Below are 18,024 nucleotides of genomic sequence, written 5' to 3' on the forward strand. Positions count from 1 at the left end.
TTCTTTTGAGAGCCACATTTTTTAAACGTAAACTTCTTCTAACGCCACTTCTTCAAAATAGACTCGCCCAGGCCGTGGTATTTTGTGGAAGAGCCACACTCAAGGGGCCAAAGAGCCACATGTGACTCTCGAGCCGCAGTTTGCCGACCACGGTCCTAGGGGGAGGGAGCTGACCCCATGGAAGAGCAGCCTGGGTGGCATGCGTACCTCTGAGCCATTGGAGGGAGTGGGCCTTTAAAAACGTGAATTTGCACATGGCACCAAATGCAAATGAGCCAGAGAGTATTCTTACACAAGGTACTTCTTCTAGCCTTGCCCCCAGGTCTCCCAGTTCCTCTCCCAGGAACAGCTTGAGGTTTTTCCAGAAATATGTGTGCACCTACCTCATATACCCCAGCCCCCACTTCCACAACGGGTAGCCTACAAAACACCGTTCTTACCTTGCTTTTTACACTATAAAAATAATTTGGATATTATGATCTAACTAGAGGCCCAATGCATGAAATTCATGCAAGAGTAGGCCTTCCTTCCCCCGGGTGCTGGCACCAGCTTCCCGCTGGCACCCGGGACACAGGCTTCCCTCCTCCAGCCCCAGGCAGGCACCCGGGACCCGGCTTCATTGGGAAGGACATCCGGAATGACGTCTGGAAGATGTCCGGTCTAATTAGCATATTATGCTTTTATTATTATAGATTATTATAGACTAGTGGCCCGGTGCACGAGGGCGGGGGAGGGAGAAGGAGGGTGTAACTCAGCATGGCCTGCACCCTCTCCAATCTGGGACCCCTTGCGGGATGTTTGACCGCTCTGTGGGATTTGGCCCAAACCGGCAGTCGGACATCCCTCTTGCAATCCGGGACCACTGGCTCCTAACTGCTCACCTGCCTGCCTGCCTGATCGCCCCTAACCACTGTGCCTGCCGGCCTGCTTGCCCCCAACTCTCCACCCCCCCGCTAGCCTGCTTGCCCCCAACTGCCCCCCTGCCGCTGGCCTGATCACCTCCAACTACCCTCCCCTCCTGGCCTAATCACCCCTAACAGCCTCTGCCTCGGCCCTGCCACCATGGCTTTGTCCGGAAGGATTTTCAGAAGGTCTCCCGGTCTAATTAGCATATTACCCTTTTATTAGTATAGGTAACATAGAAAGAGCCTCTTTAATCTTCATAGGGCTTCACAGATGCCACCGAGGGATGCCTGTGGTGTGCTTATCCCTGCTGATTGGCATAGAAACGGTCTCCAAAATTTTCTTATTGCAAATCTGCATCTAATCTCCTTCTGTGATGTGTATAGTGTGCAGGCCTTCTAGCCTGGCCTCTGCCCTAACCCCTGGCCTCCCACTAACCCCTGGCTGACCTGCCCACTCGCTCCTGGGAACCTGGGGAGTTGAATAGGCTGGTGCAGGTAGAGGGTGTCACTTCCAGGGCCCGCGATGGTGGAGTAGGGTTCGCCTGTTGAGCAGGAGTGAGAGCATTCACCATTTCATTCTTAGAATTAAGAAATGGCTGCATTTAGCGATTCCCTGAAAGGCTGTGTGACAGGTGTGGCGGGCGCTACAAGAGAACGAGGTGACACCCTTAAGGTCCCGAGAATGAGGCAGGAGGAGCTCTCCCCTCCCCTTAGGGGGCGCCTCTCTACTTCCTAGCAGGACAAAGAGCCGGTGCTCGGTACCTGGGGTTTCTTTCATTCTCCCTTCCTCTGTGTTTCCTAAAATTCTCTTTCCGGAAGCGCTGTCCAGCATTCAAAACCTTGGTCTGCTGCAGTGAAATAGGTCCTTGCCTGAGACCTTCGAGACTGCCTGGGCCTCAACAACAGGGCAAACCAGCCCATCCGGTGTGGCTCAGTGATTGAGGGTCGACCCAGGAACCAAGAGGTCACTAGTTCCATTCCTGATCAGGGCACATGCCCAGGTTGCAGACTTGATCCCCAGTAGGGGGCGTGCAGGAGGCAGCCGAACAATGGTGTTTCTCTCTATCCCTCTCCTTTCCTTCTCTCTCTAAAAAATCAAAAAAAAAATATGTTTTTTAAAAAAACAAACAAAAAAAACACAAACTGCAAATTATTGAACAGAGGTTCTCGCCCTAGCTGCGTAATAGAATTGACTGGGGAGCTTTCAAAGGAAACCCCATGCCCAGGCCGGACCCCGGACCAGTAGGAATTCCTGGGGTGGGGCCCAGCACCAGTATTTTTTAAAAATCTGTGGGACACGTATAGCCAGGGTTGAGAACCAACGTGTGTTTCCTTCTAAGCGTCTACATGGCACTTGCTAATCTTGAGGCTTACTCATTCTCAGAGTGTGCTATGGGGCTCCACAAGGGGGCGGAGCTGGCCTTGACTCCCAGCCGCCCCTCTTTCTTCTACCTGTGCCCCCAGGACCTGGGCAGCACCTGCTGGCGTCAGCCGCGCCCGCCGCTGTGTGGCCAGCTCCGTGTCTTAGCAAGTGCCTGCCCCCGCACAAACCACATCGGTCCACAGTCCCCCACGGAGTCGGATGTCAGCAGTGACAAGGGTGGCATACAAAGCCCTCAGTGGAAAACCAGGCATCTCCCTGCCTCCCCAGCCTCCCGTCGGGAAACATAATGACTACTTTACAAAGCTATTTCATAAAACGTTATGTTAAATGAACATCAAATTACTTTTCCTTTTCCTAGCTTTAAATGCTGATAGTGCCATTTATTCCTGACCTTCAGGAATATGAGATGTTTTCAATGACAACATAAAAAAGAGTTCTTGTTTGAAAACGCAAGCTACTTTGGACCACATCTTATTACTCCTAAGTATAGCGTGCACCAGCGCCGCTCGCTTCAGCCGCCCATTTATACGGAGCTGGTGTATATTTCAGATGACATTTATTGTTCTCCTGCATACGTGTCAAATTCCTTAATGATGACTCTGACAAAGACATAGAGCTCGGGATATAGAAATTACATCTGCTACCGTGTAATCAGTGTTATCTATTAGAATGCTATTTGTGACAAGTCACGTTCAAAATAAAAATCGAATTGATTTTTCTGCGATTTGAATACGGTGCCCTCCCAGCAAGCCTTTGATTGAATCTTAAACACTTTAATGCTCTGTTTTTGTTTGAGGCAGATCGGGGAGGGAGTTTGCGCTATTCACAAAGCTAAAATGATCTGCAAAACAACAAAATCAAATTTCCCAAAGCATCTCTATTGGCAAGCCCGGGGAATGAATTTGGTAAAGCTCTCTTTACGGGGCATGCAGCACAACGACGGGAGCCTACACTTCCACATTTCGTTTTCATGCATCCATTTCCCTCTAAATCAGGCTCTCACTGATGCAAGGTCTGAAAGGCCTCTGCCAGGCCTTCTTTCTCCTTTTCTCTCCAGCGAGTACAGGCTTTTTCTCAGCCGATCCACGCGCCACCTCACCCGGGCCCATCTCTCTTGGCAGTGGGCTTGGGCTAACTGCTCTGTGTTCTGGGCCTGTGGGGGTTCTGTCTCCCACATCCCCCAAAGGGGTCTCTCTCAAGGAGGCACCTGTTTGACCCATTTTGCTTACAAAATGAGTCACTTACAACCATCCCCTTGGGTTAACACGTGGTTTGGAGCAGGGGGTGGTGAATTAGGGCACAGCCCTCCAGTGAGTAATGGTCTTCATATTTTTAACTGTTTTTTTTTTTTAATTCAAAAAAATATTTTGTGCCGGAACCGGTTTGGCTCAGTGGATAGAGCATCGGCCTGCGGACTGAAAGGTCCCAGGTTCCATTCCGGTCAAGGGCACGTACCTTGGTTGCGGGCACATCCCCAGTAGGGGGCGTGCGGGAGGCAGCTGATCGATGTTTCTCTCTCATCAATGTTTCTAACTCTCTATCTCTCTCCCTCCCTCTCTGTAAAAATTCAATAAAATATATTTAAAAAAAATATTTTGTGATACATGAAATTAAACTTTCAGTGTCTATCAATAAAGCTTTATTGGAACACAGACACACTCACTAATTTCCATATTGTCTAGAATTGCTTTCCTGCTAACACGGCAGAATTGCCACAGAGACCCGCTGGCCCACAAAGTCTAAAATATTTAGTTTCTGGCCCATTTGCAGAAAAAAATTTCAATCCCTGATTTAGAAGGCAGGGCCCCAGTAACTGGTGCCAGCCAGGGAAATACAAGTGATTTTAGATAAACTGGAGCTGGGGTCAGGGACTGTGGAGGGCACAGGGTGACACGGCCTGATGGAGAGGCCTGGGGAGAGTTGCCCTTGGTGTGACCTTCATGAGAGCTCATACCGGAAATGAGGCCTGTAGGCTGTTGGGACTGGGTGCCCAGCTCCTCTAGGCCATGGAGTGCCTGGTGCCCTTTCCTGATGGCACCCCAGGCTGGTCAGGAAAGATGGGGTACACACTCCCTCTCAGCCTTTGGAGCATCCAGACAAATCCTGTTTGAGTCTACATATAGACAGGGGTTTTACTGGGAACATGTCAGCCTTGGGGGGCGGAGGGGGGCGGTGCTGTATTTTTTCTGGGAAGGGGCTGACTTAGGAAGACTGATGGAGGTTGTCAAGGAGAGGACGGATGGGGCTCTGCCTGCCTGGGCCATCTCACAGTGATAGCTCACCTGTGGAGTGCCCCCGCTAGGCCGGGCACCAGGGGACACCTGGGATCTTTAGAGAGGGGAGAGTAAAATGCTTAAGGGACCCAGAGGCCTTCTGGGAAAGAAGCCAGGACCCCAACTTTTGAAATTCTGGGGTGAGGATGAGGTCTGATGAGCAAGGCCTGGGAACAGGGCAGAGAGGTGAGGGCATCCGGTCTTGAGCCTTAATGGAACTTTCCATTTTTGCCTTTTTATTGCTCCTTTCTGGCGCGGTTAGCTGTGCTCAAGAGGAAGCAGATGACCTGTGAGTTGTATGTTAGCAAAAGGCTAGGCCAAGCCCTTTGTGTGCGATACCCCATTGAATCTTCCCAAACCCCGTGAGGAAGGTATTCTCATTTTATAACCAAACATTAAGGGGTAAGAGTGCCTACGTTTCACATCAAGGTCAGTCAGCAGGTATGTGGCACACACCGGCATGATGAACCCCAAAGCCCAGCCCTCAGCATCCTCACTCCACTTTACTGGCTCTGTCATATTCATTACATATTTTTTGTGTGTTTCTTGTTTGTCCTCTCTTTTTTCTTTTTTAAAATGTATTTTTATTTTTATTGATTTCAGAGAGGGAGACAGAGAGAGAGAGAGAGAAGCATCAATGATGAGAGAGAATCATTGATCGGCTGCCTTCTGGATACCCCACACGGGGGTTAAGCCTGCAACCCGGGCATGTGCCCTGACTGGGAATCAAACAGTGACCTCCTGGTTCATAGGTTGACGCTCAACCCTTGAGCCACACCGACCGGACTGTCTTCTCTTTTCTTTCTTGAATCGATTCGATGTAGAAACCATGGTGCTAGAGAAGAGTCACAGCCACGGCTGACAGCCTTTTAGAACCAGCCAGTCACCACTCCTGGAGGGGGCGTGAGGACCCGAAACCCGTGCATCCCCTCCCACATCCGGCCTCCAGGGCAACTGTCAGTTTTCTCGAAAGAAGAAAGAGGTGACCCCGAAGGATCATTTTAATTGCCATAGAAGTCAGACCATCCTGACAGGAGGCCCTGAAATCAAAGGAAACCATGCAAACCTGCACCCTCTGATTCCTCAGCCCTCCCAGCCCAGGGAGTTTTGTCTGCTCAGGTAATGGCATTGTTTCCAGTGGCAAGAATGAGCTCGTTAAGGATGCAGCCTGTGCTAATCATGATAATTTTCCGGACACAAAAATCATCTCTCTACCTGCCGGGACAGACAATGCTCTGGCAATGATAGGCTAGGGGGAACAAAAAGGATAAAGATTAGGGAAAGAATTGCCATGCAGAACGGCTTCAACAAAAGAAGTTACTTGAACCTAGTGATCTTAATCTTGACATTGTAGAAGAATTAGATGCTATTAATCAATTTTTTAAATCGCCTTTATTCAATGTTGGTAACTGTCATTGTGTGGCTGTTTTCTTGTTTGTGTTTTACAAGAGCCATTTTTAATTTATTTATTTATTATTTTTTAAATATGTTATTGATTTGTTTAGAAAGAGAGGAAGGGAGAGAGAGAGAGAGAGAGCTAGAAACATCAATTGGCTGCCTCCTACAGACCCCTACTGGGGGTTGAGCCTGCAACCCGGGCATGTGCCCTGACCAGGAATTGAACCGGAGACCTCTTGGTGCCGGCGATGGCACTCAACCAAAGGAGCCACACCTGCCGGGCCAGGAGCCATTCTGTAAAGATTGGTCTCAGGTGAATTAGGTGGAGCTTAAATTTTGATGCGTGATGTGACCCCATGGATGAGGTTAGCATGAGGGCAGTTTCGAGGAACCGCTTTGGTCTTGGGTCCCCTTCATTTCATGGGCAACTGTCTCAGTAAGCTTGAGCCCAGAGCACTCACCCCCAAACTCTGTGGTCTGGGAGGGGGACCAGCCAGCTGCACCTCCCGTGGCTCGTGTCTGAGAGGCCGGACGGCGGGCTCACTGCCCGCCCAGGCAGGCGAGGCGTCTGTCTCCTGGCTTCTCTTCTGGGAATTGTGGGTCCCACTCCCCAGGCTTCGGGAAAACTGGGAACATCCCAACTACACGCCGAGCTTTGCCCCTTTTTAGAGAGAGCCAGCCGCCTCGGGTTGAGATGTGACTTTTCTACTGCAAGGTACAGTCTCTAAAAGACTAAAATATCTCCTAATGATTCAAATAAGGATTCTTTTTTAAAATATATTTTTATTGATTTCAGAGAGGAAGGGAAAGGGAAAGAATCACTTTTTTCACTTATTGGCTGCCTCCTGCACGCCCTCTAGTGGGGATCGAGCCTGCAACCCAGGCAGATGCCCTGACCGGGAATCAAACCATGGCCTCCTGGTTCACAGGTTCCTGCTCAACCACTGAGCCACGCCCGTCAGGCTCAAATAAGGATTCTTAAAATAACATTTCTTCCTGATTATGTTAACGATAGCTGTTGCCTGTGGAAAATTGGGTGGAAAAACACAAACAATAAAAACAACCAATAACCACTGTTGGCATAGTTTAGCTCCCTCTAACCACCCTTTAAAACAAAAAACAAATAGGATTTGTGTGTGTGTGCGTGCGTGTGTGTGTACACACGAGTTTGCTCTTATTATGCCTGTTTTTTACATGTACTGTATCATAAATACTTTCCTCAGCAGCATTTTCCTACCACACCGTTTTTGAACAGTCAGATACCAGTAGACTGTAACCCCAGGTCCCGTGGGGGTTGGGTGGCTGTTCTGGTTTGTAGGACACTCGCTCTTTACACACGTCCTTGGCCGTTTCCCTGGACAAGGTTCTTAACCATTTCTGTGCCAGGGGCCCGCTGGCTGTCTGGGAGAACACGTGGGCCTCTCCTCAGAATAATGTTTTTAAATGTAAAATGAAATACAGGAGATTACAAGAGGAAACGAATTATATTGAAATAGTATCCACATAGGAAAAAGAATACATTTGTGAAATAGCATGTTTCTTTATGCGTGTATTGAACAGCAGCATGTCAGGCAGTGTGGTGGCTCTAAGAATTGCAATCATGGTCGAGTAGTGATCGCAGTACATCACCTCCGGCTGTTTGTAACGAGTGTCATGAGGTGTGAGGAGGTCTGAGATTTCTGCTGGTCTAAGGTGACAGGTACGGCTGTGGTGTGTTCCCTACATTCACCAATGAAAGCACGCCTAAGTTTCACTTAGTGAAAACAAAGATGTAACTTCCTTTTCTCATCCACGTTCTTTGTTTCTCATCGAAGATATGACTCCTGGTTTCCACCCAGGGGACTCTAGGGGTCCGGGGAGCCTGGTGAACACCCCTGGCCTGGGAGGACCCCAGCAGTAGCTCCCCACATCGTCCGGCCTGCGCAGCTCCGAGCCTTTCCATGCCAAGGCCTCACTGCCCAGCAGCTGCTTCCACTTGTCCTGAGTGCCAATGAGGGCGGGCGGAGCGCACCTGTCAGCGGCAAGAGGCAGTTGGCCAGTGTTCGGGGTTGAACTGTGTCCCCCAAAACAGGGATGTTGAACTCCTAAGTGCTGGTACCTCGGAATGCGACCCCTTTGCAAACAGGGTCCTTGCAGACCCGAGCGAGCTAAATTTACATGAGGTCATACTGGAGGAGGATGGACCCTAATCCAAGGTGACCAGTGTCTCTTCATATGAAAACACAAAGACACAAAGCCATGTGAAGACACAAAGACACAGAGGGGTGCCCACTGGAGCCCCAGCTGGTTTGGCTCAGTGGATAGAGCGTCGGCCTGTGGACTGAAGGGTCCCGGGTTCGATTCCGGTCAAGGGCACATGCCCGGGTGGCGGACTTGATCCCCAGTAGGGGGCGTGCAGGAGGCAGACGATTAATGATTCGCTCTCATCACTGATGTTTCTCTCTCTCCTTCTCCCTTCCTCCCTGAAATCAATAAAAACACATTTTTTAAAAACACCCACTGGAATTATGCACCAAGGATCACCGGCACGTCTTCAGGAGCTGGGAAGAAGCAAGGAAGGATTCCTCGTTAAGGTTTCAGGGGGAGCCTGGCCCTGCTAACTCCTTGAGTTTAGAGACTTCCAGAAATTTCTGCTATCTGCCGTGGCCCAGTTTGTGGCCCTCCCCAGCCAGCGGGGCTCTCCTGGGGACCGGGATGCTGAACACCCAGGGCAGGGGTTGGTGAGGCCTCTGTGACAGCGTGGGGACTCCCAGGTCAGGACGCTGATGGGGACCGCCGCCAGGTTCGAGGGCCGGGCTGGGCTTCCATCGCAGGCTGGTCCAGGTGCGCCGCGTTGCCTCCGGGTTAGGAAGAGATGGGCCCCGCCTGGCTCTTGTCCAGGTCGGAATCAGGGAAAACCCGTCAGAAGCCGCTGGGATGCTGAGAAGTACACTCTTTATTCCCACAGGACAACAAAAGGTCTTTATCGCTCAGGACACCCTCCTGCCAGCCAGCCAGGGTGAAAGGGATTCTCACGTGCAAATCTCCCTAGTCCTGCTGGGGGTGGGGAGGGCGGCTTCTCCAGGGAGACTGGCGAGCTCCCGAGCGCCCCCTAGAGTCCACTCTCCCCGGGCGGCTCTCCCAGGGGGCTCTTGGCTGAGGACAGTGGCTCCAGATAGAGCTTCCTGTTGCACAAATTTGGTCTCTGAGCGTAGCCGCACATCCCCGGAGGCCTGGGGTGTTCAATGGGAGGGACTTCAAGGCCAGGACAGCTGCTGTCTGCAAGACAAACCGTGCCGTGAGCTGCAGGCGGGTGCCCAGAGGTGCAGAGGCCAGTGCCAACATCCCCCCCCCCCCCGCCCAGCCCCCCCCCCCCCCCCCCCCGTTTTAAAAACAGCAGGAAGGGCCCGAGGCCGGTTTGGCTCGGTGGATAGAGCATCGACCCGTGGACGGAAGGGTCCAGGGTCCGATTATAGTCAAGTGAAAGGTCCAAGGTTTGATTCCGGTCAAGGGCATACCTCGGTTGCAGACTCAATCCCCAGCCCTGGTCGGGGCGCGTGCGGGAGGCAGCCAGTCGGTGTCTCTCTCACATCAATGATCCATGTCTCTCTCTCTCTGTCTCTCCCCCTCCCTTCCACTCTCTCTAAAAATCAATGGAAAATATCCTCAGGTGAGGATTAACCAAAAAGAAAAGAAAAGAAAAGAAAGCCAGCAGGAAGGGAGGAGAGCCCTGACTCACCTGGTAGAGAGAAGTCCGGGTACTTGGGCAGCCATTCGCGCTGCAAAACTTTTGGAGGAGGAGCAGGAGGCGGCTGCGTGGACCTCACTCCGTAGATTCTAAAATAAGGACCAAAGTCATGGAGTCACTCCTTTGATTAGTAATAGAGAGAAGAATAAATAGAATCTATGCAGTTCCTGTGTGAGCACGAGATGTTTATTTTTTATTTCTAATCCTTACCATGTATCCTAACGGTAAGGATTATCATCTCCATTTTACAGAAGGAAAAACTGAGGCCACATGAGCCACCCTGCGCCGTGCCCTGCCCCTGCCCTCCCTGGGCACCCTGGGGCAGTGGTCGGCAAACTCTTTAGTCAACAGAGCCAAATACCAACAGTACGACGATTGAAATTTCTTTTGAGAGCCACATTTTTTAAACGTAAACTATATAGGTAGGTACATTGTTATTAACTTAATTAGGGTACTCCTAAGCTGGCCTTTGCTAAAAACTCAAGGGGCCAAAGAGCTGCATGTGGCTCGCGAGCCGCAGTTTGCCGACCACGGCCCTGGGGCCTTAGGTTGCTGCCAGGAGGGTGAGCTCCTTGGTGTTTCACTCCCAGCCTCTCCCTGTACACCAGCAAGGACCACAAGCAGGACTTGGGGAGAATGCTGGGCACAGAGCGGGCACGGAGGGTGGCTGGCTACTAGGAAGGCCTGGCGTTTACAAACGAGGCCCGTGTGAAACCAGACACAAACCGTCCTGGTGCTGGGAGGGGGCAGCTGGGGAGCCCTGGCCCGGACCTGCCCTTCCCCTTGTCGCCTGGGTCCCGCCCCAGCCAGACTCACTCCTCGTAGGGTTTCAGGTGCGCCCTCTTGGACCGCTCTGTGAGGTCCAGGAAGTCCTGGTAGCAGTTTCTGGCCATGACAGAGTACCGGGTGGCGCAGCCCAGCTCCGTGACGCCGGCTCTGGGCAGGTAGCCCGCCCAGCCCGGGATCGGGGGCTCCTCCAGCGGCTTCTTCATGTGTCGGCATTCTGCACAGAGACCCACGCTTCCTGAGGGCTCGGAGAAGCCACCCCTGGGCAGGGCCCCCGAGGTAGCTGGCACCCCAACAGTTAGCCCCGGGGAACCCCTGGGCCTGTAGATGTCCTCACGGCAGCTGCCACTGGCTGGTGGGCTCCCCGTGCCAGGCTCCTTGGTTGGAGTTATACAGACAGCCTCCCACTTCACTCTCACAAACCATGAGAAGTTGGTGCTGTTATTACCTCCACTCTACGGAGGAGGAGACTGAGACTTTAAAGAGGTGAAGAGCCTGGCTGGCGTGGCTCAGTGGTTGAGCATCGACCTATGAACCAGGAGGTCACAGTGCAATTCCCAGTCAGGGCACATGCCCAGGTTATGGGTTCAATCCCCCGTGTGAGGCGTGCAGGAGACAGCCCATCAATGATTCTCATCATTGATGTTTCTATCTCTCTCTCCCTCTTCCTTCCTCATTGAAATCAATAAAAATATATTAAAAAAAAAAAAAAAGAGGTGAAGAGCCCGGCCAGCATGGCTCAGTGGTTGAGCATCGACCTATGAACCAAGAGGTCATGGTTCGATTCCCGGTCAGGGCACATGCCCAATTTGTGGGCTTGATCCCCCGTGTGAAGCATGCAGGAGGCAGCTGATAGATGATTCTCTTTCATCATTGATGTTTCTAACTCTCTCTCCCTCTCCCTTCCTCTCTCTGAAATCAGAAAGGAAGGAAGGAAGGAAGGAAGGAAGGAAGGAAGGAAGGAAGGAAGGAAGGAAGGAAGGAAGGGAGGAGAGAGACCTGGCCAAGGTCATACAGGAAGTGGTAGGACCAAGATTCAAATCCATGTCCGTCTGATTCCCGAGCCCGTGCCCTTGGACAGATCCTGCTGCTCCCTCAGACCACACGCTGCTCCCGGACGGTTTACAGAGGGAGTCGGGAGGAGCATCCAGGTGGGAGAAAGCACAGCAGCCTCGGCCCCAGGAACCTGCCTGCGGGTCGTGACTGCCTGGCTGGCTGATCTCAGGCACCTGCACATTTGTGAGGTAAAAGGTTACTACCCCATCAGCCTCCTCCAGTGGCTGTAAAAATCCAGTTAGGCCACTGAGTCCCATAACCTCAGAGCTGGAAGGCACCCTAGGGAACATCGAGTCCATCCTTCCAGGCCCTGGATGTTAAGAAGTGGAGCCCAGAGAGGGGAAGCAACCTGCCTTAGGTCACACAGCAAATAGTTGCAGAGCTGGGCCAAATCCCAAACTCTTCGGCAAATGCTCTCTGCAATGTCTTAGAAAATTGTAAAGCACAAGAAACTTGTCCTTGAAAGTCCTCAATTCTATATATAAAAGCCTAAGTGACCGGATGACCCGATGACTAGCTGGTAGCTATGACCACCAGGGGGCAGACGCTCAATGCAGGAGCTGCCCCCTGGTGGTCAGTGTGCTCCCACAGCAGGAGCGCCAGACACCGGCTCATGGCTGGCGAGCGCAGCTGCACCAGTGTGAGCCTCTCCCATGGACACTCTCCCTGCACGCCCAAGCAGCGGCACAGTGCCCAGCCCAGGCTCAGGCTCCTCCCCGGCCACCTGCCGCTTCACGCACTACTTCGTGCTATGCGGGATTGACACAGACAGTGGGCTAGAGCCTGACGAGCTGGCGGGTAAGGCCGGGTTGTGGCGGCTCAGAGACCCACTGATCCCCGCAGGACAGGCCGAGGGACCCCACCAGTGCACGAATCCGTGCACCGGGCCTCCAGTGGTAATAATAATAAAGAAAAACAGTCCATTACGTTCCCTATAAGCCTTTACCCCTGAAAAATGGTCCCGGGCAAATCACTGTTGTGATTATTAACAGTACATAATCACATTCTCCGTGGGATCTGTGGTTATCAGCGCAGAGCCCTGTCCCACCCAGCTAGTACCTGGAGGAGCTGGGTTCAAACCCAGGTCTGACCTCAGACAAGGGGCATCCCTGTCGAAGCCTCACTTCCCCCATCTCTGGAATGGGAATGACAGCATCGCCTGCGCAGGGCTGCTGTGGATGGTGGGAAACAATGGTGCCTGGCACAGAGCCGGCCCAGAAGGCAGTGGCCTGAACGCTGTGGCGTCTCACTCGGGGGCTCCTCGTTCCCAGCACCCTGTCCCCCCGACCTGCACCCCTCTCCCCCGGAAATGGGTGCTTCTCCTTTTAAGACACCGGGCCTTTCCATGTTCACTGCCGCCTGGGGCTTTGGACAGCGCGGCAGTGGGAGGTCTCTGTGGCAGCTCCGTGGGCCTGCCGGGCCCTGACCTTGGGGCCCCAGGGGTGCAGGGGGCTGCCTTCGGGGAGCCAGTACCCAGAATCAAGGGGTGGTACTGCTGGTAGTACTGGTGCAGCGCCCGCAGGACCGTCTCCTCCTGGCAGATGGGCTTCAGTTTGGGGGCGGTGGCCACCGCGTGGCAGAATTCCTTCTGCTGGTCCTTGTAGCGCTGCGTTTTCTCCCGGAAGGCCCGCAGGCAGGGGGACATGCGGTCCTCGCTGGAGGTGCCCTCGCAGCTCAGGTACGGCACGAAGCCTGCGAGAGGGGAGGGCAGCCAGCCTTCAGCAAGCGGGGCCCAGGCTCTCGGCCCAGAGCCCTTCCGACCAGCAGGGCTGCTGTCTCCGCTGCGGCCAGGCCCTCCCACGGCCACAAAAACAATGACCTTGGAGCTTGGGGAGGGGAGGCCCGTCTCCACAAAGGCGATGACAGGCAGATTCTCTGCTAGCAAAGCCCCCGGTGTGAGGCTGCCCGGGAAATGGGGGAAGTGTGTAATGGGCCGAAATGACAGTCGGAGGAGCGATTGAAATGACTCGTGTTTTTAGAGAGAAAGCTCATTTTCCTTGACACTTCCCAAATGCAATTGGGGATCTTTCTTGTCCAGTTGTCGGGAAATTGCGGGCTTATTAAAAGCACAGACCTATTACACAAAAAGGTAAATCCGTTATCTGCGAGACCCAGCCCAGAACCACTTTTCACCATTTCCCACAAAATAACAGATAATCATTACAATTAGTATGGGTAAAACACAGCTATGTATTTACACCGGATGCTGAAATCCTAAGTACTATAATACTGTCAACGCGAAACCATTTTTTTAAAAAAAGAACAAATGAGGGAAAACTGGGTAAAAACTTGGCTTTAAACAGCCAAATATCATAAATGAGCCCTCCTGATTGAAGCACAATCTTTCTTTTTTTTTTTTAATATATTTTATTGATTTTTTACAGAGAGGAAGAGAGAGGGGTAGAGAGTTAGAAACATCAATGATAGAGAAACACCGATCAGCTGCCTCCTGCACACCCCCCACCGGGGACGTGCCCGCAACCAAGGCACATGCCCCCGACCGGAATCGAACCCGGGACCCCTCAGTCCGCAGGCCGACGCTCCATCCACTGAGCCAAACCGGCTTCGGCTGAAGCCCAATCTTTCTGCCTTGTCCCCAAGTCAGGAAAACCTGCCTTCATAGTGGAAAGGAAGAATCTAATGACTAGACTGACCTTGAAGTCCTCCAAGGTCAGTCTCCCCAACCCGTGGGCAATTAGCACATGCCCTGAAGTCAGGGGGGAGACTGGAGAAAGCCGGGGCCTTGCCATTGTGGCTTCTCCCCCGACAGGGCCCACTTTGGTCGGCGTAGATTTTAATCATCGTACAGGTGCCCAAACAGGAATAGAAGCTACCTTCACTGAGTCTTGCTAAGGGCCAAGGCATTTTCAATAGGTTAACACAGGCTGGCTCCTTTAATCCCCACAATAATATACAAAATCCATTACTACCCCTTGCGGTTGGCCGAACTGTACCTCCCCGATACAGGTTCTAACCCCTGGCCCCTGTGAATGCGACCTTATCTGGAAATAGGGTCTTTGCTGATGTCCTTAAGGATCAGATGTAAGATCATCCCGGATTCAGGGTGGGCCCTAGATCCAACGCCTGGTGACCTTATAAAAAGGAAGGACAGAGCTTGGAGACACACAGACACGGACAAGGGCAGGAGGCCGCATGGAGAGTCGTGCGAAGATGGAGGTGGAGGCGGCAGGGATGCTGCCACTAGCCAAGGAATGCCGGGGCCTCCAGAAGCTGGAAGAGGCAGGAAGGGTCCTCCCCTGGGGCCTGCGAGGGAACACGGCCCTGCCCACTCCCTGGTTTCAGACTTCTGGCCTCCAGAACGGTGTTGTTTTAAAGGACAGCCCTCGGAAACGAATACACCCATTTTACAGACGTATTTACTTACCATCGAGAGGTAAGTAACTCACAGCCATACAGACAATGGCCAGGCAGCACCTGGAACCTCCGTCTGTTAGAACCCAAAGCCTGTTGTCATCGCCTTTGGGGAAACAGGCCTCCCCTGTTGGACCGGGTGAGGCCGGGCAACCGTGGAAGAGGCCCCGTGTCTCCCCTCCTGAGGACACCTGTGAGGGAGCTGAGGGCCACAGGGGTCCCTGGCCCTGTCACAGCCGTGTGACCTGGTACGTTCTCGGTGGCCCGGGACTGGTCAGCCCTTTAGGTGGGGTGACCACTTGTCCAGGAAGCCAAGGCGTTTCCTGGAACACAGGACAGTCCGTGCTAAAAGCGGGGCCGTTCTGGGCAGCCGGTCACCGTCCCTCTTGAGGACACGAGGAGGAGGAACGGGACCGGAGGCACAGTCTATTGGGAAACTCCAGAGAGCCCAGCTGGGGAAGGAGGCCAGGCCACAGCACTGTGTCCAGTCTGGTCCAGACGCATTTGGTGGACGTTAACTCAGTGCTCCCTGCACACCCACCGGGTCCCGTCCTGGGAGATCAGGCCTAAGCTGTATCTCTCACTCACTTATCAGAACCCGGTCATCAGCCGCCGTCAGCAATGGGGCGCTCTTAACACCTATCTTAAAAGCCAAAGCACTTGCTCGGGCCCCGTCGGCCAGACAGACGTGGACAACGGGCCAGAGCAGGGCCAGTAACCAGGACTCTGGCTCTCGTGCCAGGCGCATCTCTGCACCACTTACCACACCACTTACCACAGTAGCCTGGCGTGACGGGCAGCTGCCTCATGAAGACCCGGGGCGAGTGCATGACGTTGCGCTCTGATAATAAAGGGAAGACGGGATGGGACTCGCACCCAACGTCCCTGTGTTAAGAACTCACGTCAAGGGGGCTGGAGCCTGGGGAGTAGCGTGAGCTTGCCCGGGGACCGGGAACGAGAGGCAGCTCCACCAACTGAACCAGGACTCAGACGTGAATTTAGGTAACAGGTGTATGGACCTCCCCTCACCATTGTCCCTGCCCTGGGCGCCCCCCCCCCCAACCTTCCATCTACCCTCATGAGGGCCACCAACTGTGACGGAGGTAAGGAATGGGAAGATGGGGAGACCAGGGAGACCAGGGAGCCCCACATAAGATTGGAGAACCTGCAGTGGGACGGGGGGAGTGATGAGGAACTCTCACTCCAGAGCCTTTCTTCATCCAGGGGGAATCAGGTCTCCATGGTGATTTCTGCGGCCCACCCCCTCAGGACACCTGGCAGGGTCTGAAGACATTTGGGGTTGTCCCGACTGGGGGATGGGGTGCTACTGGTATCTAGGGTCCTGGGTTTGATTCCGTATCAAGGATGCTGCTCAACATCCTTCAAATCTCGGGGTGTTCCCACAGCAAAGCAGCAGAGCGAGCTCTGGCTGAAGGGGTCGGACGTCCCCAAAGGCTGGCGTGGAGTCCAGGGCGGCCGAGAGAGGGAGGTGGGGGCCCTGAGCATCCGCTCCTGTGGATGCGGTCCCACAGCCAGGCCCCGGCCCTCTGCAGGGATGGCCTGCGGGCCTCTCTGGGATGGGCAGGTCCTGCAGCGCGTGTGGATGCTGCCAGGCCCACCCGCCAGGCCAGGTCCTCTCTTAAAAGGGATGCCCTCCCTCCCGGGCCGGTTCGGCTCAGTGGCTGGAGCGTGGACTGAAGGATCCTGTGTTCCGTTCCGGTGGGGGATGGGGCACCTACCGTGGTTGTAGGGGGGATTGGAGACTCCATCTGGGGCGCATGTTGAAGACAAATCCATGTCTCTCCCTCACATTGATGTTCCTCCCTCTCTGACTCTCCCCTCCCTTCCACTCCGTCTAAAAATCAATGGGAAAAACATGTTAAAAAAAGAAAGTGATGTTACCCCCCCCCCCCCCCCAATGGGACACAGGCCTCAGGGCGTCAGGTTTAGTGGGCAAGGATGGGCATTAAACAGTTCAGACATTTAGAGGCCACTCGCTAGGGGACACGCGGGACTGCATTCTTGTAAAATCCTCACAGCCACTCTAAGGGTTAGTTCCTATTCGGGTCCCCAGTGTACAGAGGGTGGGTGGGAGGCGCAGAGGCTAAAACACGTGTTTGAGGGCTGTGGCATCCAGGGAGGATGGGGGACTAGCTCTAAACTCCGAGGGGCAGGGTTTTGTTGCCCAAAAGTAAGCCGCTGGAGAGGGAGCAGCGCCCAGCGCGGAAGGTGGCGGGCTGGGAGGCCTGCCTGGAGGAGGGGGCAGGGAGGCGCTTGGAGGGGAGATGTGCGAGGGGCTGGGGGGCTGAAAGCTGGGACACCGGAGCCCACCTCCCCTTAAGGAGCCCCTCCCGAGTCGCTCACCTGGGCAGGCCGGGTCGAGGCCCAGCGGAGCCCCCAGCACAGGCCTGGCCTCTGCCCCGCCTCCAGGCCTTTGTGCGCTCACCGCTAGGGAGGGGGGCGGGGGGGAGTGATGGGGCGGGCTCCTCAGCCTGCTCCTCCCCCCCCCCCACACACACACACACCCCCGCCTCATCCTCCCGCAGCCCCACATGGATGCCAGGGAGGCGGGTGAGCCGAGTGAATGTGGGGGCGCCCCCCGCCTGCGCCCCCGCTCAGGAGCCCCACAAATGCCTGGTCTCCGAAGCGGACCCCCTTCTCCGTCTCCCGCGCCCGCGCCCTCTGGGTTTTGGGATTGGGGGGAGGGGCACGCGAAGGGATCTAGGTCAAACCGCCTTCGGGTGATGCGGCCACGGGGCGGCCTGCGCTGGGGCTGGGGGTCCTGGTGCGAGGAAGAGGGTCTCCCTCCCAGTGCCCTGCGGGGCCCAAGTCCGCGCCCAGTGCGGGACTGGCCGGCAGGAAGCAGCCTGGGCGAGAGGAGGCCAATCCTGGCGGCTTTCAAATACAGGTGTTTCCCCTGGGCTCCTCCCCCCCCCCCCCCCCCCCCCCCCCCGCTTTTGTCTGTTAGGAAAGGTGGGTTTCCAGATAGCCTGGACAGGTAGCAGGGAGTAGGGGCGATGCACCAAAATGGGGGGCCGCAGCCCTTTCTAACCGGCCTGGTCTTGTGGGCACTGGTGGGGGCGGGGGGGCTGCGCCTTCATTGCGTTGGATTGACACGAGGGC

At 54.3% G+C, this 18,024-nt stretch overlaps 1 protein-coding gene across 1 annotated transcript; it reads right to left on the bottom strand.

Annotated features, from left to right (window-relative positions):
• Positions 1-10,499: 10,499 nt before the first annotated feature.
• On the bottom strand, positions 10,500-16,738 carry SPMIP5 (sperm microtubule inner protein 5; the record flags this gene model as incomplete). The annotated part of the gene is made up of 4 exons (XM_079793928.1): positions 16,641-16,738; positions 15,677-15,742; positions 13,003-13,221; positions 10,500-10,690 (listed from the first exon to the last, which is right to left on the bottom strand). Exons 1-4 carry the CDS (start codon positions 16,696-16,698, stop codon positions 10,500-10,502), a joined length of 534 nt encoding a protein of 177 aa, XP_079650054.1. The 5' UTR covers positions 16,699-16,738.
• Between the last annotated feature and the right edge of the window lie 1,286 nt (positions 16,739-18,024).

The sequence above is a fragment of the Cnephaeus nilssonii genome (assembly GCF_951640355.1).
Source record: "Cnephaeus nilssonii genome assembly, chromosome: 16".
NCBI lineage: Eukaryota > Metazoa > Chordata > Mammalia > Chiroptera > Vespertilionidae > Cnephaeus > Cnephaeus nilssonii.